A 23410-nucleotide genomic window follows, 5' to 3' on the forward strand; every position below is an offset into this window, starting at 1 on the left:
TCACTCTGAAACTGGGCCAAATGCTAATACATGCGGGAAGAACCCGCCCCCTCTTCTGGAAACAGTACAACCAGAGGCTGCTTGGGGCCCCAGGGCGTTAGGGGGCCCCAGAGGGCTGACAAACTTTACTCCACAGCAGTGACCGCAAACCCCAACCCCCTGCCCATTGCAATGACATTGAAACCTCCGTAAACGGGCCCCAAATCCCCCCCTGGCCTGGACGATTTGCAATGATGTAGGAAACCTCGCTAAAGGGGCCCCATGTCAATCCCTGCATGATTTGCAATGACATGAGAACAAACTGGATGTCAAACCTGTATGATTCACGTACATTCTCTTGAATAGAAGGTGGAACGAACATTCAGGAGAATGTAATGCAAGTTTGACGGGAATGATTCATGTCTATTCTCTTGAATTGACAGTTAATGAAGAAAAACGAATACGTTATCTGGAAGACAAAAAAGAAAGAAAAAAGAGGATGATGAAAATAGAAGAGCGGAGCAGATAACTTAATGCTGTTAGTCTAGCCTTAATGTTGTTGGAGATACTTCAGATACGAACTTCAGCTAGCATTTTTGTTTTACTATGTTAGTTAAAGGAGAATTTCGGTTTTTTACACCACAGTCCTTATTTCCAGCTTAAAATATTATGTTTTACTCACCCAAATAACTTTGGTTTCATTCGGATGCCTACAGAAGACATTGAGCTCGGAGTAGTATCCTCAAACAGGCTATAACGGGCGCAAACGGGGCCAGCTGCTTTATCTCCCGCTGCAGTTTGTAATCGATATGTGGCCTTATTCCACTCGAGCGGCAATTGAATTGAATCGTCCATAATCTTGACATCAGATCATATCTATATGCCAGGTTGCTAAGGTAACAACAACACAACAGAGACAGAGTCAACTCTGACCTGCCCCGGATGGGCTTCAGAAGAAGCAGTGAGAAGCGCTTCTGTTTGGTAACAGAAGAAGAAGATGAACCACAGAAGAAGAACATAAGCACTGTAAGCCCATGCGGGGCAGGTCAGAGTTGACTCGTTCTCTGTTGTGTTGTTAGCTTAGCAGCCTAGCTTGGCATATACTGTAGATATGATCTGATGTCAAGATTATGGACGATTCAATTCAATTGCCGCTCGAGTGGAATAAGGCCACATATCGATTACAAACAGCAGCGGGAGATAAAGCAGCTGGCCCCGTTTGCGCCCGTTATAGCCTGTTTGAGGATACTACTCTGAGCTCAATAACTTCTGTAGGCATCCGAATGAAACCAAAGTTATTTGGGTGAGTAAAACATAATATTTTAGGCTGGAAATAAGGACCGTGGTGTAAAAAAACGAAATTCTCCTTTAACCTAAGATAATAGTTAAGATAGATTTGCTTAACTCACCACCAGCCAAATCAAACAATGGTAATAATATAATATAATCTATTGAGTGGCTGGTAAAATTTGAACATCCACAAGCAATTTGGCCGGTGGATGAAAAGGTTAATTTTGCACCCTGTATGAAAGCTAATAAGCTAATGAAAGCTATGTTCTCCCTAGGAGAACATTACAAAATTGAATTCTAATCCCAATATGTAATTCTAATTCTAATGTGTAATGTGACATTTATCTTGAAAATTACAAGGTTTTTCATGTTCTTTATATATACAGTATATTTTGAAAATTCTACTAATGTGAACATTTTGAATAAAAACGCTTTTAGATTGAGTATTTTTTCGTTGTTGGCATCAGATTATTTGTAACATAATGGTGATGAATGCTGGTTGGAGGACCCCTGCAAATTTTTGCCTAGGGCCCCAACAGACTCTAGAATCGCCACTGACTACAACATCTTTTTGGTTATGCCTCGACGTTGCTAGTTTATCATTTACAAGCTTGTGTGTCACATTCAACACGAATATTCGGGATAATTTTAGAGATTTCGTTCTTCTTTATTTTCCCCAAGAATCTTCATGTGAATTTTGCCAGATGGCAGAAATACACGAGTGGATTTAAATTTTAGACAGAAAACATAGCAGAACAAAGCTCATGATAAATAGAAAATTACCTTTATTTGTCATCAATATTTGAACCATTTATGTACAAGGGAACATCAGCAACAACGATTCACTTTGTATTGCTTTTGAAATGGGACGATATACTGTATCAGCATTTTATGAGTTCAACAGATCACATACACATAATACCTTCACTGCATCCACAGGCACAGTAAGCAAACATAAAACTGACATTACACTCTACTGCCATCTTTTCATAAATATCCCCTTCACTGTCCATGGCCAGGATGCAGCCAACGGCTGTAAAAATTAATCTTCATTATGTGTACATAAAAAAAGACATGACATGACTTGCTCCAAATATATTCTTCAAAGATCGGCAGTGATGCCACATATTGCAACAGATACATAGTGGAGAGGGGAACAGGGATTTATGAGCATCTGAAAAGTGCAAAATAAATGTGTCATCCTTAAAAATACATGAAACACTTGATCAGTCCATGGACCCCACCGGGCACTTGAGATTTTGTGCGTCTTTGTGACACCAACAGGCACAAGATCACATCACAGACAAGACTATGATGAGATGGGACAAGGGCAGTTTAGAGTGAGGTGAAACGTAGTGTCTGCATTACACACATTTGAGACTAACAGAGGACCAAACTTTTGTTTTTTGACACGGTCAAAGCTTTAACCAATTGACGTTACACGGATACATTCGTAATGTCTACACCAGACATAAACATTCATAAAAACACTTTTTTTTAAGCCTTCCCTCTCAGCAATGCACAAGTATTGAGATTGTCTACACAGATTGCGTGGAAATTTGGTCGAGTTCACTCGTGAGTGCGAATGAAATGCTGTATGCTACCGTTTCAAACTATTAGTTCACGCCAGTGAAATAGAAAAGATGTAAAATGACCTTAGGATATACTGTGGAATGTATTGTAAAAAAGATAGAGTTAAATCATGCTGAACCCCCTTGCGCACCTTAAGAAACAACAACGTGGTTTAGGAAGTGAGATGACTGAACTGGAGTTGATTGTTCTGACCACAAAACTATTTACATGAGTCATTTGGCACAAAGAAACCAATAAATTAGTGCTCTCCCCATTTACCAACAAGATTTCTTGACTAGACCAAGCGAGACGTGAAGCAACTCAAAACACAAACTTTAAATTAGCCTTTACAAGATACACTCTGCAGGCAGAGGGGGTCAGCAAAATAAAAAATATTAATACAAATATCATGAAATCGCCACATTAAATAACACAATGAAAGTATTGGTATAGTATGCCGCTATGTTAACTTTCTACTTACGAAAAGTGTTGTGCGATATGAGTGTGTAATGAATGCCATGTACTTTGTTGCATTTCATGTACTTTTTTTGGTACAACAGCACAACAGTCCTGTCAGAGCTCCCTCTACTGGTGACCAGTAGTTTGTTTACTGCAGGTACAGAATACACCACAGAAAAGACAGATAAGCTAAAAAATCAGCTGGAGATGGGGTTATTTAAGAGGCAAACGCTAAAGCAAAATTGATTTTTTTAATGGGCAAGTATATGATGGGCCCAAGAGGACTCTAAAGATATAAAATGATTACATAAAATACAGTATTAAGTCGAACAGATTTGGTGTCTTAAAAAGTGCCGTGAGCTTCAAGAGGCTGCTAAAGTGATCTGCTGTCTAAAATAAGGCAAAAAACCTCTCAGTATACCTTTTATTTCCTTCATAAGGCGCTTAAGTGAGCTTATTAAAAATAGCAAAACATGAAAAAGCGACAAACTTGAATAGCGAACTATAACGATAGCGATAACTATGTTAAAAATAAGGAATGTATCCCATATATCCTCCACATATTCAATGTGAATCAGAGCTACCTTTCAGGGCTGAAAATGAAATCATCGTCTGCAAAATCTATCTACTTGCATTCAATTTTGAGCATTTTGAGATCACATTGGTTGATTTGGAATCTCTTGTCCCCTGAAATATTAAAAAACAAAATGTATATTACGAACACGGACGCTAACGTGTGTTTGATCTATTTAGCTGATATTCATTCATTGTGCTGCGGAATAACAAACGCCATATATATATATATATATATATATATATATATATATATCCTATTAACTAACGTGAGGGTAGCGTAGGCTGGGCCGTGAATCTGCTGAGATGGAACTTAAATAAATAGTGAAAGAGCTTGCTGCAGACCTCCGAGGAACAAGATGATGTACGTTCCATTCTCAGCGATGGTTGAAAGGGGCCGACAGCGCACAGTGTGGCAGCATCAAATTGCTACGACAGTGTTTAAAGGTTGTGGGACTCAGTCTCCAGATCCCCCCCACATCTCATTGGTTGGTCGAGTGATTGACAGGTTTTGGTGTCCGCTAAGAGGAGAGAGGAGAGTGTTTGTGTAACCTGTAGTAGGTTAGACGGGCATGTGCATCTCCGAGTACTCATCGTGACCTTCTTTCTCATCGAACTTTGGCTCGGCATCGTCGGCATCCAGCTGAAAGAGCAGAAGAGGAGAACTTTATACAGAGTAGAGTATAGAGCAAGTAAAAGCAGGAGACTAGTAGAGAAGTGAAGTATTTTTTATTACAATACATTTGGAAAATTTCGTTAATGGAAAATTCCACCCTCAAATACTCTTACATTGTTATTATCAATCTGAGATGTTCAATTTGTGATATTCACTTTCCTTAAAACTCATCTACTTCTTGATTTCCTACATTTACCAGAATGCATTTTGACAACTCCTGTACTAAGGGGCTTTCTGTGCTGTAGGTGGAGAGAGCTAGTGATAGTAATACCCCTTTCACACCAAGGGTCCAACCAGGGTTATTCCCAGGTTGATTTGGGGTATAAACGGTTTAACTGGGGTTGCCCGCAGCCCGACTTGGCTTGGCATGGTCCAACCCAACTCAAGACGTGGGTCGGACCAGGGTCAGACAAGGGTTGATTTCAGTGTGAATGGCACCACCCGGGTGCCATTTGTTATGTTAATAGGGTATGCTAATTGTTATGCATCTCTCCCGGGCTGTGACCCGAGTCCTCTCTGAATAGTCATGACCAGGGATTAACCCGTGTTGACTGACTTGTGTGAATTGACAAAAGAAGGGTTGAACACGGGTCAAGTAGCCCTGGTCCATCCCTGGTCATTGTGGTATGAAAGTGGTATAAGTGTTGTAAGAGCCATTTCTGCTATTCTTTTATTTTGGTTATCCTCCCACCACTTGGGGGCGCAGTGTCGCTGTCAATTTGGGCAGAGCTGCAGAGGTAATATAATCAAGCCACGCCCTGGCACAGGTGTTGCTATTTTGGGAGAAGCAAACAAGTTTTTTACCGTGTGTCTACGATGTGAATGAGTGAATAACCTGCTGTTTATTTTGGTATATGATTGGACTTAGACTTATTACTTATTACATTTTTGCACGCGTCCAAACATAATGAACCAGCAACCGTTGTGGCCCTTTTTTGATAGGCAAAAGGGGCACTACAAGTGTGTTCAGTTGAGAAAAAGTGAGGGTAGAGAGGGCACAATACAGGAAAAAGGGCTTTATATTTCACACATTACTGATCTGCAAAGACACAAGCTGTAGCTGCTTTGCATTCTGGTCTATTGAGGATACTGGTGGTCTCTCTGCCAATTCTACAATTCTCCCTATATGATTGAGGAACATAGGTGCAAAATGAGTGTAGAAAGGATTCTCTGCTCTCTGTTTCTGAGGGCCTAACACTAAAACCTGTTGATGTTGGATAGCTAGAAAATGTTCTGTTATCAAACTCCATTGTACCTGCACTGGAAATATGTTGATATGATGTCACATTGTCCATGTTAAACAGTGACATAATATGTGCTACAATATGAACAAGTGCATTTCTATAGTTGGGGGAATAGTGCAGGTGTACAAAGCTAGTGTACTGCGCCCCCCTGTGGCTGACTTACACATATCATCTCTCTGCTGGTGAAGATGCGGGGTAGCAGAGTCATCTTGACGGGGACGGTGAGGATGAGGACGAAGGGGAAGGCCAGCGATGCCTGGGTGGACATGACGGCCCACAGAGCTGCCAGACACACCACCTGGATGCAGGTGAACAGGTGCATGCGCAGTGTCCGTACCTGGGCACACAAAGACCACTCAAGTGAGACCAGATACAGAACAGGCATTAACATGTACCCAGGATTAGGCCTGATCTTCAAAGTATCATCCACGTTGTAGCACCATTTCCAGGAGAAACTTGTACAGTGATGCTGTGGTTCACAATATAGCTATGATGATATATTTACATATTATTACAACTGGTGACTTTTGAAAGAAGTGTGACCTACTGATTTTTCAGGATTTCCATGTGATTTCCATGACCCTATCAACAGGTTTTTCACAGTCGTCTGACCTGCACTTGATTATTTGACCACTTTACTATTTCTTAAAGTTGTACTAGTTGCTTATGTAAAAAAAATACCCCTGAGCCCAAATCACAAAGGGCTGCAATAGAGAAGAGACCCCCAGCCACCTACATGAGACCTTGTAAATTCATCCCAAAATACCCTAATTAAATTCCGGTGTCAGGTATGGTCACTGGCAGGAAATCTTCTCTGCCCACTGGAAGTGATGAAGTGAAACTTAAGAGTGAAATACAAACTGTTTCTCAAACAGCAGCGAGCGACCTAAACATAGAAAGCTAGACTCAGACTTGCCTCTCTTGTCCCTTTGTATAAAGCATCACAGGCCGACTGAGCTGGTAAACATCAGTATGTTGTGTGCTGTTTACTGACATCTAACCCTTCCTGGGTTCCTGGGTATTGAAATTAAACATGTTCAAGCGGTTCTCCTCCTTCCTGCCATTTCGAGCCACCAAAGTGCAAAGTCGCCTCGTGCAGCTTCAAGCGATCATTTGTTTTTGGAGCGGAGGTCCGCTCAGCCTCATCAGCGAGTCCCTCACCTTGCGGACGTAGGTGTGGTCAGGGTGGTACTTGGGCGGCATGAGCAGCAGCATCATGCGTTCTGTTAGCTGGATGCCGTTGAGTGACATCACACCCATGTAGAGGAAGATACCAAACAGCACCGCCAGGGGGATCATACGCAGCAGCGGTCCTATGACGATGGACATGCCTGTGGAGAGCGGAGTGGAGAGGGTTAAAGTGTCAACAGTGTCTTGCTTCTGTCATGTGACCTAATGGTTGAAACACAATGTGGGGAATGGCCATGCAAAAGTGCAGCAGTGGACCACAGCAAACGTGGAAAGTGACTCAGACGAACGGGACACTGGGACAGTATATTAGCCTGCATTTCTGCTTCAAAACCTCCATCACCCGCGTTAATGATGTACAGGAGGAATACTTTAGCCCTGCTGTTGCTGCTGCCCTATCTGCCATCATCCTACTGTGAAAGTTGCTTTTATATGATGGAGCCGGCAGACAAAACAATGACAATATGATTGGTTGCAAATTTTATGTACGGCCACAGGTACACAATGCTGTGACTCCTAAAACGTTTTCTGGGAACGCCCGCACCCGCGGATATATGCCTCCACCAACATGTGAGCACTCGACATCCATGTCTGTCCAGACTTTGACGTTTGAGCCAAATGTGAATAAATTCCGTCAAGGCATTACTGAGATATGGCGTTACTGAGCTTGAAAATGACGTTCGTGAGGTCACAGTGACCTTAACCTTTGTCCTTTGACCACAAAAATGTAATCAGTTCATCCTTGAGTCCAAGTGGACGTTTGAGGCAAATCTGATGAAATTCCATCAAGGAGTTCCTCAGATATCGCGCTAACGAACATTGGACGTACGGACAACCCGAAACCAGAATGCCTCCGGCCTGGCTATCGCCGACGGAGACATAAAAAACAAGGGGAAAAAAGCATGTTTCAGTAAATAGGTGTATGTTAAGACATGTAAAGTTAGATAACTGCGTGAAAAAGGTGCCCCCCCCCACACTTTATTTTCCCTTTAATGGGTGACAATAGTAATGAAAAAAATAGGTAGGGACACGCACATCCAAAAATAGGCCACACTGGGCCTGGGTGCTGGATCAATAGAGTACTTACAGTGAAAAAAGAAACAATCCGCACACCGAGGAGCTCCCGTTTAGGTTATTTTTATTTGCAACACAGCGTGACGTTTCGGGCACACACCGGCGTCTGAGGAAGGGCCGGTGTGTGCCCGAAACGTCACGCTGTGTTGCAAATAAAAATAACCTAAACGGGAGCTCCTCGGTGTGCGGATTGTTTCTTTTTTCACTGACAATAGTAATGAGACACCTAATCATACATTCACACACATTTTCTGTTCAATTGCTATGATTGCTTTGAATGTCTGACACTCACCAACCAAGACGGCCACCAACAGCCCTGTGACCCTCTGCTCTTTCACTTCCTGGATACGAGGCTTGTCTCCAGGGGCGACGGCCTTACTCATGACAGTGAGGGCGTTGGCGTGGGTTACAGAGCGGACCGTTGCAGCAGCCATCCACGGCAGGCCGAAGAGAGCACAGCAGCCCCCGAGCACTACGATCAGCAGCAGGTCCAGATGGAAACCTGAGCCCTTCACCAGCATCCGCTCCTTCTTGCTCACTATCAGTCTGGACAAAGGTGGGAGACGGACAAGAGGGTAAATGGTCACAACTAAAAGATTGGCTATTCTAAGTGGGAAAAAAGTGAGTGTCCTCTGCTTCCATTGCAGAAAACCATCTGCATGTCTTTAATATAATAATGATCTGATAATGTAGTAACTTATAGATAGAAATGTAATGAAATGTCCCTCTAAATAAGTAAAGAAAAATACAATACAACCTGATATTGTAAATTGTAATAATCTTTTCCGGATGTCATGTCTGATAACATTTAAGGACATTTCATAAAATGATTTGGCTGTTATTGCATTATTCAAATTTGTTCTGATGCTGAATGCTAAATAGACACACCTGTTCTCTGATCACTCTTACCCTGAAGAAGACTATGTAAAGTCGAAACGCGTCGGTGATCCCTGTTAAATAAAGGATTTTTATTTAATCAGAAGTGCCTCAGACTGCCTTTTTGGCTCCAGCCAGCTCTTTTATTTATCACTCTTCAAGTCTTGATGAGCACCTGATTTTTTACAAACTTTTTACATTTTTGCATCTCTCCTGAACCAGATTGCAGCACTCCCTACTGCTTTGTTTCTCGTTCTGATGCTTATTCCCATTGCTGCCTGAGGAAGAGTTTATACTCCAAACGCGTCGCAAGTGGTCTGCATGTATGGCAAGCCTGTTTGTTTGAAAGCCTACAAAACACTAAAGGGTGCATATTTGAAGGCATTAAAGAAGTCTGGCATTATACAGCAGCTTCCCTTCTTTTATAGCTTATTCCCAAACGACATGATGGCAGCTTTACTCACGTGGTGATCTGGGTCTCCATGAAGATGAGGATGAAGACCAGCAGAGCGGGCAGCACGCAGGCGAACATCATCCAGATGGGAAACTCTCGTTTGGAACCAAGAGGATTGATGACCCAGCCACGCTTTTCGGGACTTGTTACTGAGAAACCCTCGGGAACACTCAATTTCTTTATGGAGGGAGAAAAAGCAGTGAGAATAACGTCAGAGAAAACCGAGATGATAAACTTAACTTGTGATGTGTATGTTTGGGAATAAAATGAAAGAGAGGCTAAAGGAAAACAGATTCTGTTACAAGTTATACAAATCCAAGTATTTGAGTCTCACTTGTGTGAAGGTGTCATGTAGGTTGTAGTCCACCAGGACCATGATGAGGATGGCGATAGGTACTCCGAAATCTCCAATAATCCTACGGAACTAAACACCACAATACAGGACAGTGTGAGCAGAACTGGCTCCTTTATATAAATTATTATTATATCAAACAACAATCAGAAAAATGTACAAGATGTGTATTTCACAATCCACTCGACTATTGTGTATTGTAATTGATTGTAATTTCCACTTAAAACATTCAAAATACAAATTAGACTGTTATAGAGCATTTTAGATTGCATGTGCGTGTACGTGGCATCTCAAATAGGTTTTGGTCTGGTTTACATTTCATTGTTCAGGAGGATGAAAAATGAAATGGAGCCCATAACATAGTTTATTGACAATGTTTTGAACCATTGGCTGCTCATCAGGTCCAGCTCAAAATGTCAAAAAACGGTGTATCGGAGAATTTTAGTGTGGGCTCCATTTTTTTCATCTTGTTTTCACGGCAAGCATCTAGTATGAAGGTGATGTGCCCACCCGGCCGACGGGCGGCCATCAGTCAGCATCTGTGGCCCTAGTTTTTGTGTTGTGTCCCGCACCATTGGCACTAGTCGGCCTTGTCGGTGACTTTTCCAACCAATTCAGCATGTTGAATCGGCATCGGGCCATCAGTGAGAGAGATCACTCTGATTGGCTGGTCAACTTAAGCGAATCAATACACAAGAGAGGGCTCGCAAAAAAAAAAGTTCTCCTCATTTTTCAACTTTATCTCATCTGATCAATCCAATACACAAATAATTTCACGACGATGTGGCCTTCGGGAAAGCCCCTTGAGCCTGTTGCTGTGTATGATATCACCCATTTAGTAGTAGTTTCTCCTTACTTTTCCACCTCTTCCTTTCTACTTCCACAAGCGAAAGACCTAGGGCTGACAATGCCAGTGCCATTTGCCACTTTGTAATCAGACATATTCTCAATTAAAAGTAGCTATATTAGGAAACTGTCTAGTGGTGAGAAAATGGTAGGCAGACACACTGCTTTGTTTCATGTATGTATCATAACAATGGTTTGTATATCGGCAGTTCTAGGTCTCACGCAGGGGCAGATCGTACATGCTAGTTGACCGACGGCTGTAGTCCTCTTTGGACCCAACTCAGGTGATGTGAGGCGACGCAACAGTCGGCCTTCATTGTCGCTATTTTATTTTTATGTCGGTTTGGTGTGTCTGGGCCTTTATATTGTTCCTTTTTTGGAGCAATCCCCCCCCCCCCCCCCCCCGAGGGGTTCGGCTATACAAGAATTCCCTGTAGGAAAGTTGAATGAGTACCGGTACATATATGATGATAATGATATAGTAAAGTAGTGATGTCACAGAGTAAAGTAGTGATGTCACAGAGTAAAGTAGCTTAGTGCCTCACCCTTCCAGGGAAGAATGCACTGTTCTTGAACTTGCGTAGGTAGAAGGCGATGAAAAAGGTTCCAGCCATCAGCACTAGAGAAAGCAGGGCAGTGTTGGGCTCGCCGAGGACCTTCACTGGCACAGTGCTGCTGGTCGTGATGTTAGTGCTGCTGCTGCTGTTACTCTGATACGCTGTTATCAGTGTGATGTTTTCTGATGATGACATGTTCCCTTCTGTGCTGTTGCTAAGGGAACAGCGTTTCAGGGGGTGCTCCTTGAAAATCTGCCCAGCGACACAGACGACTCACATTAATGCACAGCATTTCATGCCCTGGCTGCTACAACAAACACTACACACAGATACCTACAGTGATGACTTGATCAATGTCTCAGAGGGATTAGCATTCCTTTTTTTTATACTTTATTTTTCTTCACTATTCAATTTTATGGACCACAATCACACTTTCTGGGAAAGGAGATTAGTCCGTAACGAAATCCGTTTGAAGTCTGGGCCATAATAAAGCGCTAAAAATAGCAGCATTCCAAAAATCATGAGCCTGGATAATAGTTAAACTCTCAATCCATTTAACTTTCAAGGCCAGTCAATCACAAAAGATTTTGGATGCGCACTTGCTAGAAAAACATTCATTTCGACCCCAAGTTTTGAATATTGTCCAAAAACTACCGTAGTCAGTTCATTCAATTCAGTGGCACAGATGTAAATCCCTAGCGTGCCAACACAAGCTTCTTGTGATTAAGGAGTTGTTATTTCAAGTCTCAGGTGTACCCTGCCAAGCTTTATGAAGGTTTCACAGATGAAGATGAGGGAGATGAGGAAAGAGAAGATCTCCTGGGTGAAGCGGGAGATGAAGCGGACCAGGAAACTGCCCTCAAAGGCCACTGTGACGATCACAATGATGATGAGCCAGAACCCGATCCAGACACGGCCCGTCAGGTACTCCACATCGTTCCCTTTGCAGAACTGTGAGCACACAGGCACATTCAATAAATGTTGCTTATCTCACAGGGCAATTACCATAGCAGGCATGAAAACAACAAACGCATACAATACATATAAGCAGTATACTGCGTTTCTCAACCAGGTTTTTGAATGATAGGCGTTTAGGTGATGTTATCATGCTGAGTCACTCGGATTGAGTGCAATAGTGGAATACGCTTAACTTTAACCACCATTATAAGAGTGTTATCTGTAGAAACATAGTGAGAAATCAAATGATCATGTAAAAGAGAGAAGTTCTAGAAAACGAATAAAAATAAGGAAAGAGGATAGATGGATGTTTAAAAGGCACTTAAAGTTAAAGGGAAAAAATCTTTAAAAAATGTATCAAAGGTATGTTGTGCAATTAGAATTGGAATATCACAGGTACAACCTTGAGTTGGATGTCATAGTGTTAATATATTGTCAACTGATGCACGTGAACTCACAGAGTAAAAGGCTTCTTCAAAGACAAGCAGGGGTCCGGAGAAACCCACGATGAGCAGCGGCTGAGCTCCCAGCAGGCAGAAGATGATGCCCTGCACTGCTGTCGACACGATCAACTCAGACACACCGATCAGACCCTCCGTCTTCTCACCTAGCCACATAAACAGCCCGTTAACATCTAACGAACCCCACCAGAACAATGGCTACTACTTAAAAATACCATTCATGCTTTATCAACTCAACCGTCATTACACTTACAAAAGCAAGGATGAGTTTGACAGTGGAAATGACGGAGGAGGTTGTGTGTTCATAGTGACTGCGCACAGTGGGTCCAATCTTGTTTGCCCCACATGTAACTCACCCAGTAGGCCTCCAAATGTTATGGCTGGGGAAAGGGCAGCAAAGTAGATAAAGATAACGGCGGCCATGCACTGAGCGTTCAGCGCGTCCTTGAAGTCGCTGACGTACTTTGGGTAACGGCGCCGCACATCTCGAATCAGCCCGCCGAAGGGACGCCCGGTGCGCTGTAAGGGGTCGTCTAATTTTTTCAAAGGTGTGAGCAGGGCCTCTGGGTGACGGGAAAAAGAGCAGGTTATTAATTGCATTTCAAATAAGAGGTCGTGTAAAGTTTCATAGGATATCCCCAAAACTTGAAAATAAGAGTACCACAGGAATTTTCAGGAGAGGCTTCAAAAGTCATAAAAGTGGTTCCTTATTTGTGAAGATGATCTTGCTGAACACAAAGTTCGCTGTTTCATAAACTTTTGGTAACCACAGACCTTATTTCATGCATTTAACCAAAATTCCCATAGAAAAATCCCATTGTTTTATACACGTAAGAAGCAGGAAGTGCAGGGACTTCTGGGTAAGCCTAAAATAATACGTCATCCCTGTGGTACTCTATACTTGCTTCATAAGGGCCAAAAGATTGAGGAGGAAATATGCTCACCTTTATCTTCAAGGCTCTTGGGCTCCTTGGCCAGCAGTTTACCATCTTGCTCCTCCCTCTTGCGGAGCATCTCCTTCTGGAAGCGGGCAACAGAGCGCAGTAGCTCATCGTCGCCCATCTCAGAAGGGGGAAGCACAATGCTGCAGTCCAGGAAGCCGTTGATGGCATTGAGCAGATCCTGTCTGTCATCTGCCAGGTAGGCCGCCTCATGGAAGTGCTGGATGGAGATTCAGATTTACAAAAATCCTTTCAAAATCTTTCAATAGCAGGAAAAGTACATTATTCCACTTCTATACATAGCTGAACTTACACTACCAGGCACTTTAGAACGTAACAAACCACCGTTTTGAGGCTCCTTTCTTCTCAAACATGCTGGTGAAATGGCTAATGAAACTTTGAAAACAAACTTTGTTGGACAAATAAAGTCATCTTTCCATCGCAATCTACACCTCACTCACCTTGTCAGACATGAGTGTGGAGATGGAGCGTCCTATCTGGTGGTAGTCCATGTTGGTGCTGGGGGGTCCCAGCAGGACGAAGAGAAACCTGACGGGCACAGGGACCTCCAGCACAGAGTGCAGCTCCACTGCCTCCAGCAGCCGGACAAAGGCCATGGTGGGCTGCTCCAGGAAGTCCACGCTGCCTGGGAGTAGAGGTGTAAGAGGTGGTGAATTTTTATATTCTGAGTAGTTGCTTGAGGAAGATTTTGTGCAAACAATCTATTCTATGGTTATAAAAAGGAGCAGTAGGAGATAACTCACCCACAAGGACAACTGTAGCTTCAGCGTTCTCTGGAATCTTCTCTAGCAGCTTCAGCTCGTGTTTGGACTTGGACCGATGCATGCCAGGCGTCGGGGTGGACTCCTTGTGCTGGAAACAGCAGGCAACATGAACAGACAATACTTGAATACCAAGAAATAGCACCCATAAGACTTTTTGGAAAACATCTCCAGGCAAATAAGGGCAACCAATCTTTACATCATCAAACCTGGACCTACCTGGACCTCGTTCTTCTCCATGTCGATGCACGTGTCCGCCTCCCCAGCGGCGTTCGTGGTGCCCATTAGTGGATCGGTGACGGACGGCTCTGGCTGGTGGATGTGGTTTGCACTGTGGTGGTGGGGCATGAGGCTGCCCAGGCTGGCTGCGGAGATGTTCCTGGGGAAAGGGCTGCTGTGCTCCTTCTCATCGCTCGGGTGACTAGGGGAAACAGTGAAAGGTACAGACAGGGTGAGCAGGAGGAAGAGAGGCAGTGACAAAGCATGAGGCCACCTAGTAGCAGCAAGCATGCAGCAGTGAGAGGAGTTTAATAGCTACTCAACCTTTCACCCTTCAAATGAGCACTGATTGCGAAAAAATAATCAGCTTAAATTAGCATTATTCATGAAGTCAATGTGTAGCCCTATGTCAATGTGCACAGTACGTATGAGTAAGTATGATAAGTATGATTTTACTGCCGCATGGTACATACAAAATGACTAATATGCTGTATATTATAACCCCCCCATACACACACACACACACACACACACACACACACCTACTTGCATTTTCAACTGTTCAATGGCAGACAATGGCGCTACAAGCTAGCGAGCGACATCATGAAACATTGTGTTCTCAAGCAAAAAAAGAAGAAGAAGCAAAATAATAGTATTATTAGAATTTTGCATTGCGAACCTCTTCACTAGATATTTCTGCTCTAATTAGCTAGCTTACTAATCTCTATACTGAGAAATATTGATTGTTGAGGCCAGCATAGCTCAAGGGAACAGGATGGGTGGCAGGTTGAGTCACTGCCCCTTCTGCACTTCTGGCCTAAAGACTCTGGATTGCTTCTGCAATGAAGTTTTCTATAACCCTTTAATTATTTACACCCAGTTTTAACAAAGAAAGCTGGGAGACAGTTCTCAGTCTCAAGTTGAGCGACACGGACAGAAATTGAGAACTGGGTCTACCTGTGTTTAAGCAGCAGGGCCCTCAGGACATTGGCGCGGTCCTCAGCCTTGATCTGGTCAGAGATGATCATCTGCTCCACCACCTGGTGGGCGATGCCAGGCAGGGTCTTCTGGTCCAGGTCCAGCAGCACAGCTCCTGGACACACACACACACACACACACACACACACACACACACACACACACACACACACACACACACACACACACACACACACACACACACACACACACACACACACACACACACACACAGGGTTTAGTCACAAACTCTCTGTCTGTCTGTCTGTCTCTGACACACACATGCCAGTCTCTCACCATGTGAGATGGTCTTGCGGAGCTCCAGCAAACTGCGGAAGGAGAGCGAAGCCACGTGGGGCTTCCCCCAGCGGTCAGTCTCCTCCTCCACATCTTCCTCAAACTTGATCCAACGAGCTGTCTCCTTCCACTGCATCTCTTGGTTCTTGTCAATGGTCAGCTCATTCAGCTCCACAAAGACCTGGGAGAAGCGCCACAGAGAAACACATACAGGCAGTGAGTGAGACACTGGAGGATGTCCTGAGACAAAACAGCATGCGCTTCAAACATGTGCCAAATATTAACGCTGAATATCTTGAAGTAAGTAGTCAAACCAAGGTGCTAGTAATTGGTCAGATGGTACTGTATGCTCAAAGTGGTGGTGACTTCAGTGGAGCATCTTGCCGAGGAAACCACACTTCATGTCCACATAGAAAAAACAGCCTACATGCTTACCAGTGTATCATTGGAGTTATTTGAAGCAGTCAAATCACAAAAATGTAAACTTTTCAATGTTGTCACCATTTGGAAATCCAACTTAGACTAACGTTAAAACTAGTGAAAACACAGCAGGCGATACATAAAAAATATCGGAGAGGACACAGATGTTCACACCAGACAGCCACAGCAGCCTCCTCTCAAAATCAAACGTTTGTCAAATGGCGATGAATTAAACAGCATGCCGGTCAGGTCAGGTCACAAACAATCACCTGTGAAATGGACCAAAACGGACCAAAATAAAAAGTTGTAAAACACTACAACCTCATTTAATTTGCCCTTGTTGTGCCAACACACTACAGTTTGCATGCCTGTGAAAACACGTCCACACTGGTCAAACCTTCTGGTGGTGAGCCATGTAGCTGGAGAAGTCCAGCATGATGCCTTCAGGCCGCGAGACGGAGCGGTACAGAACCACCGGTATTGACTGGAGGAGCGAGAGGGCGGAGGAATGGACTCAAACACGGATACAGGCTAGCCCACAGCACCGGCACAGAGGAGGGCAGGGGGCCCTCACTTTTCTACACACACATCGTTCTTCCTCAACAACAACAACACACACTCACACCCACACCAACCTGACAGGGACCTGTTGTTTACCTGGCCTGCTGGGGGCCTGTGTGTGTGTCTGTGTGTGTGTGTTAATAAAACATGGCTCCCTCTCTCAGGAGCTCCCAGTGTCTGGTTACCTACAATCCTCTCGCCCCCTTTACTCTTCCGTGTGTGAAAGGAAAGAACTCTTTCATTCATTTTTAATTGTGCCCCCCGTCCCGTCCACAAAGGAGAGGGGGGCTGTGTTCAATTTGAGAGGGGGAAAGAAAGAAGAAGGGTAAACATTTCCCAGGATTTTCCATGATTAAATAATAATTTAATAATAAAGCACAACCTTGAGTAGAACATAAGGATTACAAAAATAGGCCCAGCAAGCTTTTTTTTTCAACCCTATTGTATTACAGCTGAATTTACTGTGGCCAAAATAGAAAGATATTCCTAAACTTAAAAAATGACTCGACCTCAACTCTCAAACAACAACATTTGTTGTTTGAGAGTTGAGGTCGATTCATTTTTTAAGTAAAATAGACATTTAATGTCTATTTTTTTTTTATTACCAGAAATCAATTGACAGACACTGATAAACGTAAAAGGATGTGCTGAGACGAAGGCAAGAAACAACCAAACCTCTGCATTAGCCGTTATTAACTGATACATGTCCTTAATCCTAGAGGGCGGGGACGACAAGCCATGTCGGGCAGCATCTCACCTCATGTGGGGTGCGGTCCTGTTTACGGCTGCGAGTGCTGGGCTCTTTGTGGTCCTTGCCGATGTGCACCACCTGTCCCTTGGTGCTCTTTCTGACCAGGTGTCTGCGCACACCAGGGACATCCTCAAAACGATGGCCTGGAAGAGGGAGGGGAGAAGAAGGGTCAAATGTGTTAAAGAATACAGTTTATTGACGGGGATTGATGTTGACACCTTAATGTTCTCTGAAGGGTAGATGCGCATGTGGCTCATAATCCCATGCTTCTTGCCAAAAATGAAACGGATATCTAAAATGTCATAAAATGAGTTCCAACACAGGACAGAAACTGGAATTAAGTCTCTGTCACACCATTTTGCAAGTTGCTTCTGCAGCTCTCAACCTGCGCTACGTCGACCATTGGCCCCAAGATCAAATCTGGGCGTACCAAGTCACGGCCGCTCTGCTTTTGTTCTTGTAGTCCCACAGCAGGGAGTAGGGTTTCCCATGCTGGCAGCACACCAAGCATTCAAAGGGACATGGAGAGAGACTGAAACTGTGTGGGTAGGGAAGGTCCTGTCAGGTGCTGGAGATCAAGGATCAGAGGAACTTGACTTGACCCAAAAAAAGAAAAGAAAAACAATTGCGCTAATTTTCACTTTAATGCTAAAAAAAAATTGGGTGATCTTTAAATACTTGGCAAATATTCTCACTATATATTCTAACAGTATCGCAATAACACAGTGATACAAAAACGTATGAGCAGTGAGGTGAAATTCACTTAAACAATACCTTACCTTTTCTCGGCCGTTGTGTGTCCTATGTAAAAGAAACAATGAGGCTTTTGTGGTTCATCAATGTTTAAACGTATGGTTTAAACTCATTACCTAAACCAGGCAGTCCTTAAAAGGAAGAAAAAAAAAATCCTAAAGATTAAGAATGAGATGTCCACGCTGTCCAGTTGCTATCTTGCATTTCCAGGTTTACTTTTACTTTACTCTCCAGGTACAACTTGTACTAATAAAGTCCACTGTCAACAGCTCCATGATGTTTGTGCTGGTGTTGGGGCAGTCTGACTGGCAGGTGGCTCTTGAAGGAAGAGGAGATTTGTGGTGGGCGTAGGGATTCAGCTGGCATGGCCATCTGGCTACGTGACCCACCTGCTCACACTTGAGTCCATGCGCCTTGTGCACAAGGCAGGTTTCAACAAAAGCGTAAAAAGTTGCCGTTTCTTGACTTGCCCACCGGCTGCCCCTCTGTGGTTCAAAACGATCACAACGCGTTAGCGAGCAGAGGTGCTAAATCGCTCAGGTTGGGAAAAAAGGGGAGGGACAGTGATCTAATAATTCCTATTGTTGAGCAGCAGCCAGCCACAGAACCACTTTCCGACGATGATTTAGTGTGGCGGGAAGCAGATAAAAGCATTTCTTTTTTTAACCTTTATTTAACCAGATAAAACAATTGAGATACAAATTGTGACCTGGCCAAGAAGGCAGCAAAGTTGCATGTCAAGTTATACATGTTGGTTACATGTAAAAAAAACAACAACAACAATAGAAATAACACAACAATACAAGTAGAGCAAAGACTACTATCAACACTATGACATCAGAAGTGGTATGAAACATACAAAAGAAGTAGTATGTGACATAAAGACTAAAATCACAAATCATGGCCTACTGCTAAATTTAAGGGTTTGCAGAAGGCATGACATTCAAGGGGAAAATGTATACATTGCTGCAGGAGCAGCTTGAGGTAAGGACCTCAGACAAATTTAGTTTAAAATTGGACAATGAGACAACCTAGCCAAAATGGCCTTATAAAAGATACAGAGGAATAACTAGTGATGGACCTTATTGGACGGAGGCTCTACCCTTGTGTCACTAAGCCCCACAATGACCCAAGTATCTGGACTAGGGATGTTCATCAATTATCGAAAATCGATATTTGATCGTTAAGGAATGGAATCGATCATGTGGAATTTTTATCGATTATTGTTATTATTTAAAAAAAAGTTTTTTTTTTGTTTTTTTTTGCGGACTGGGTTTGGGTGGAATTCGCTCCTCCTCGCCCCACTCCATTGCACAGCCGACTAACGTGAGGTGGAGCTTCATATAGTCTCTAGTTTTCTGGCTGGGCACGGGCCTTTGTGCCAACAACACTGTTTTAAACATGGGGAATTCACACCGACATGCGCCGGGGACAGCAGAGTGTTGGAGCGAGACACATTGAAATAAAGAGTTCATTGAGGAGAACACGTTGTCTTTCGCATTTTCTGCCATAGGCATTCATTTTGTAAAAAAAATAAAAAATAATAATAATAATAAAAAAAAATAAAATATTATTAATATGATCGATAATCGATAATTGATCGTTAATTTTCCAGATTTTCGATTATGGAAATGTTTCAAAATGAACATCCCTAATCTGGACACATATCAGTCGCTCCACTAGTAACTCCACGGCTGTGAACTGAGGGCTAGGTTTCCCAATTGGCCACCGACTTGGGCCTGATTCCAGGGGCCTGGGCTGACAGGGGGAGCGGCTAATTGAATAACACGGAGCTGTCTGCCACACTCGCTGATAAGCTGCTGCTCTCTGCTGAGGGGTCAGCCCAGTGACGTAAATCACCCTACCCCTGACCACAGCCCTCACGCTGGGCTGGGGGGCGGGCACATCACAGGGCAGCGGGGCTTCCACTGCAACGTAGAAGGACTTCTGTTGCCCCTCACTAACGCACCCCAATGTGTGTGTGTGTGTGTGTGTGTGTGTGTGTGTGTGTGAGAGGGGCGGCCCCCCCTTGTTCAGATCACACCCATTTTCGAGCTCGGCCTTCCCTTTGATGGCAACTAGTACTACACATGGGTTTGACGCTAGCGGGTCTATGTCCACACAGACATATAAACACCTGGCAACATACTCACAACCATTATCTGGTACTTCCCACTACAATAGGTGTCTACAGGACCACACTTTGCCATGACGCTCGTGCACACACACACACACACACACACACACACACACACGCACAAGCCAATGCTGTTGTGGCCGGTAACAAACAGTAATACAGTATATCAAATATAAAAGTTAACAAAACGACAAAAAGTGGTACACCAAATTCCCCACGTTATGTTAAGACAGATTTGAAAAGTGATATCAAAGCTTGTGATTTGTCCACACTCACTCTTGATGCCGTCCAGATCAGCGGAGGCCAGGGTCTGAGCCTCACTCTCGTCGGTGGGAATGCGCTGGTACTTGGCCTGCTCAGTGCCTGTCATGTTGCCCGTGCGCCGGCGCTCCTGCAGGTCGTAGCCGCGGCTGGCAGAGGAGACCCGGCTCAGTGCGATGTGCTCGAGAGCAGGAGCCGAGGTGATGTCGGACGAGGCTGCTCTTCTGAATGAAGCAGAGTGAAGGAAAAGCCAGACAAAAGTTCAGAAAACGACGAGTGACAGTATTTAAGTTTGTTTGTCTTCTATCTGGTGGATTGAACACTTTCTCCACACGTAACTTTTAAAAGTACAAGGTGAAAACTGGTTGCAGAAGTCATACAAAGGTTACTGGGCACGCATGTCACCTCCTCTGCCACTCTTAATTTAATTTATTACATCATTATTTTGCCACAGGAATACTGTCGGTGCACTATGGCTCTGACCCTTGTACTCTTCTAATCATCTCAAATCTGTCAGCTAAATGCAAAAAAAGAATACATGTACTTTAAATGGTATAAACAGTAAGCAGAAATGGAGGGAACAGATGCTCAGTGAGAATCTATTAAGATAAACCCTCCAAAGCAAGCTGGAAACATCATAAACTCACCGTCCTTTAAATGTAAATTCTCCTCAATATCTCACAACAAGTAGCAGACCAAAAAAAAAAGTTTTTGACTCAACGATCTTCGCACTTATAGTAGAATATTTCACAAATACAAATCCTCTGTTAAGATGCTCTCCGATAGACTGAAAATGAGTAAAGGGCGCACACGAGGCTTTATCCCAGAGCAGATTCAGCACTGATGAGGAGGAACAGTAAATGCCATAGGTGGAGCCTGGGGCTAGAGAGGTGTGCTGGCCTAGAGGCCAGTGTTTTCTATAGAGACAGGTGATATATGGGTCTCTGAGAGGAGGATTATTTGGGCCCGTCGTCAGATCAGGCGCAGCAGGCCCACTAGATGCCTGGGACTTGGTAACGTACAGTGTGTACTTCACCAGCCAATGAGACTCACCCAATCAGAACAATGTTACCGAGTGGCTGTGAGAACATTTCAGCAACATGACAAAAACATGTGTTACGCAATCCATCGCAGCAGGTAAGCCATGATTATGAGCCAAAGCTAATTCTGCACCTCCCATCCCCTTTTTCTGTCCTTAGTCTCACTACTAAACTACAGTAAGAAATGCAGCGATACTGAAGTTGTTTTAAGAAAGCATTCGTTGACTCACTCTGTGGAGGTTGTTGCATCGTCAGTGTCTGCACCCTCACCAGACTGCGGTACGATGTCCAGCTGGCGGGCCAGGTGGGGGCTCTCTTTGTCAGGTTTGGCCACGTTCTCTTCATCCGAAACAAAGAACTGTGGAGGTGAACAGAGTACAGGAGCACTGCTTCAGTGCTAATGCTGAAACAGAAGCTGAGAGAGCCGACAGTTTGAGTGCACTCGGCATCACACAGTTCAACCTGGTTAAATAAAGGATAAATAAATAAATAAATAAAAAAAGTGACAGAAGAAGCCTACAGAAGGCCTAAAAGGGAAAACATGAACAGATCAATGCACAAATGCACAGTTAAATGATAGAAACTGTGAATGATGTTTAAATATATAGTTACATTTTGATCAGGTGGAAAGTGGTCATGTTTTGTGATGTGTCTCATAGCATCATTGTAACATGACACCCACTGATGAATGATTAAGGCCATGAAATATTCATAGAGGAAAATATGGTAATTCTACAATGGTAAGTGACCTGGCTGGGTAACAGACCGTGGACCATGGCATAAAAATGGCAGCACATTCCTGAACAGCTCAGTCACCCACAACTGAACACTGTCACATGTCCCAAAGCAACTGAAGACGTTTGAGTCACTGTGAGACCCTGTGATAACATGCATCCTGACTGATCGGATTTGTCACCAGACAAAAATGCATAAAATCCAGGTGTAGAATAGATTTTAGAATACTGTTATTAGTCTATAAATCACTTAATGGCCTAGGCCCAAAATACATAGCTGAATTGCTCCCACGCTACGAACCGTCTAGAACTCTTAGGTCAGCAGGGTCCAGCTTATTAACTGTCCCTAGGATCAAATCAAATCAATTTACCCACTATGCTTCTGCTAGCTGGAACAAATTGTCTGAAGACCTCAGATCTGCCCCAACCTTACTTACTTTTAAAAATAGACTAAAGACTTTCATGTTTACCGTCGCTTTTAACTGCTGACAGCTGTTTCTCAATCACTATTATACAATTGGTTTTAAAACATAGATGATCACAATTACTGCTAAAAGCTGCAGGTCTGGGGGATGGTTCCGTAATACGGATATACTCACAAGAGGGTGAGGTGATGCGTCAGGAGGGACGCACGCGTAAGGGAAGCTTAAAAGAGGACACCGTACCCAGACCAGAGTTTTATGTGTGTGTAGTCATGCTTCTTATATAGTATGTCGGGGGACTAAATATAGATAAATTGATTTATTCTATTATGCAAACCCAATGAGTCCTCTATAAGTTTTTAGCTCTTTTTGAAACTGCTGCGCCTGTTGCTTAATGCACTTTTTATACTCTTTTTTTAAAGTTTTGTTGGGATGCTTTTAAATGTCCATTTTATTCTCTTCTTTTATTCTTTCATTTTCCTGTCAACCATTTTATGTGAAGCACTTTGAATTGCCTCTGTGTATGAAATGTGCTATACAAATAAACTTGACTTGA

At 43.5% G+C, this 23410-nt stretch overlaps 1 protein-coding gene across 1 annotated transcript in view; it reads right to left on the reverse strand.

Annotated features, from left to right (window-relative positions):
* Positions 1 to 4152: 4152 nt before the first annotated feature.
* Positions 4153 to 23410, reverse strand: part of slc4a2b (solute carrier family 4 member 2b) — a 61928-nt gene continuing 42670 nt past the window's right edge. The window contains exons 6-24 of the mRNA XM_083654787.1: positions 21929 to 22056; positions 20674 to 20882; positions 17514 to 17650; positions 15776 to 15956; positions 15458 to 15593; positions 14501 to 14702; positions 14264 to 14372; positions 13961 to 14145; positions 13503 to 13719; positions 12915 to 13121; positions 12556 to 12704; positions 11897 to 12091; positions 11129 to 11392; positions 9720 to 9809; positions 9396 to 9562; positions 8348 to 8601; positions 6955 to 7124; positions 5957 to 6130; positions 4153 to 4516 (exon numbers count right to left, since the gene is read on the reverse strand). Of these exons, the coding sequence (XP_083510913.1) occupies positions 4436 to 4516; positions 5957 to 6130; positions 6955 to 7124; positions 8348 to 8601; positions 9396 to 9562; positions 9720 to 9809; positions 11129 to 11392; positions 11897 to 12091; positions 12556 to 12704; positions 12915 to 13121; positions 13503 to 13719; positions 13961 to 14145; positions 14264 to 14372; positions 14501 to 14702; positions 15458 to 15593; positions 15776 to 15956; positions 17514 to 17650; positions 20674 to 20882; positions 21929 to 22056 (3255 nt within the window). The 3' untranslated portion in view covers positions 4153 to 4435. The remainder of the gene's footprint in view (positions 4517 to 5956; positions 6131 to 6954; positions 7125 to 8347; positions 8602 to 9395; positions 9563 to 9719; positions 9810 to 11128; positions 11393 to 11896; positions 12092 to 12555; positions 12705 to 12914; positions 13122 to 13502; positions 13720 to 13960; positions 14146 to 14263; positions 14373 to 14500; positions 14703 to 15457; positions 15594 to 15775; positions 15957 to 17513; positions 17651 to 20673; positions 20883 to 21928; positions 22057 to 23410) is intronic.

This window comes from Poromitra crassiceps (genome assembly GCF_964638095.1).
Source record: "Poromitra crassiceps genome assembly, chromosome: 2".
In the NCBI taxonomy this organism is placed as follows: domain Eukaryota; kingdom Metazoa; phylum Chordata; class Actinopteri; order Beryciformes; family Melamphaidae; genus Poromitra; species Poromitra crassiceps.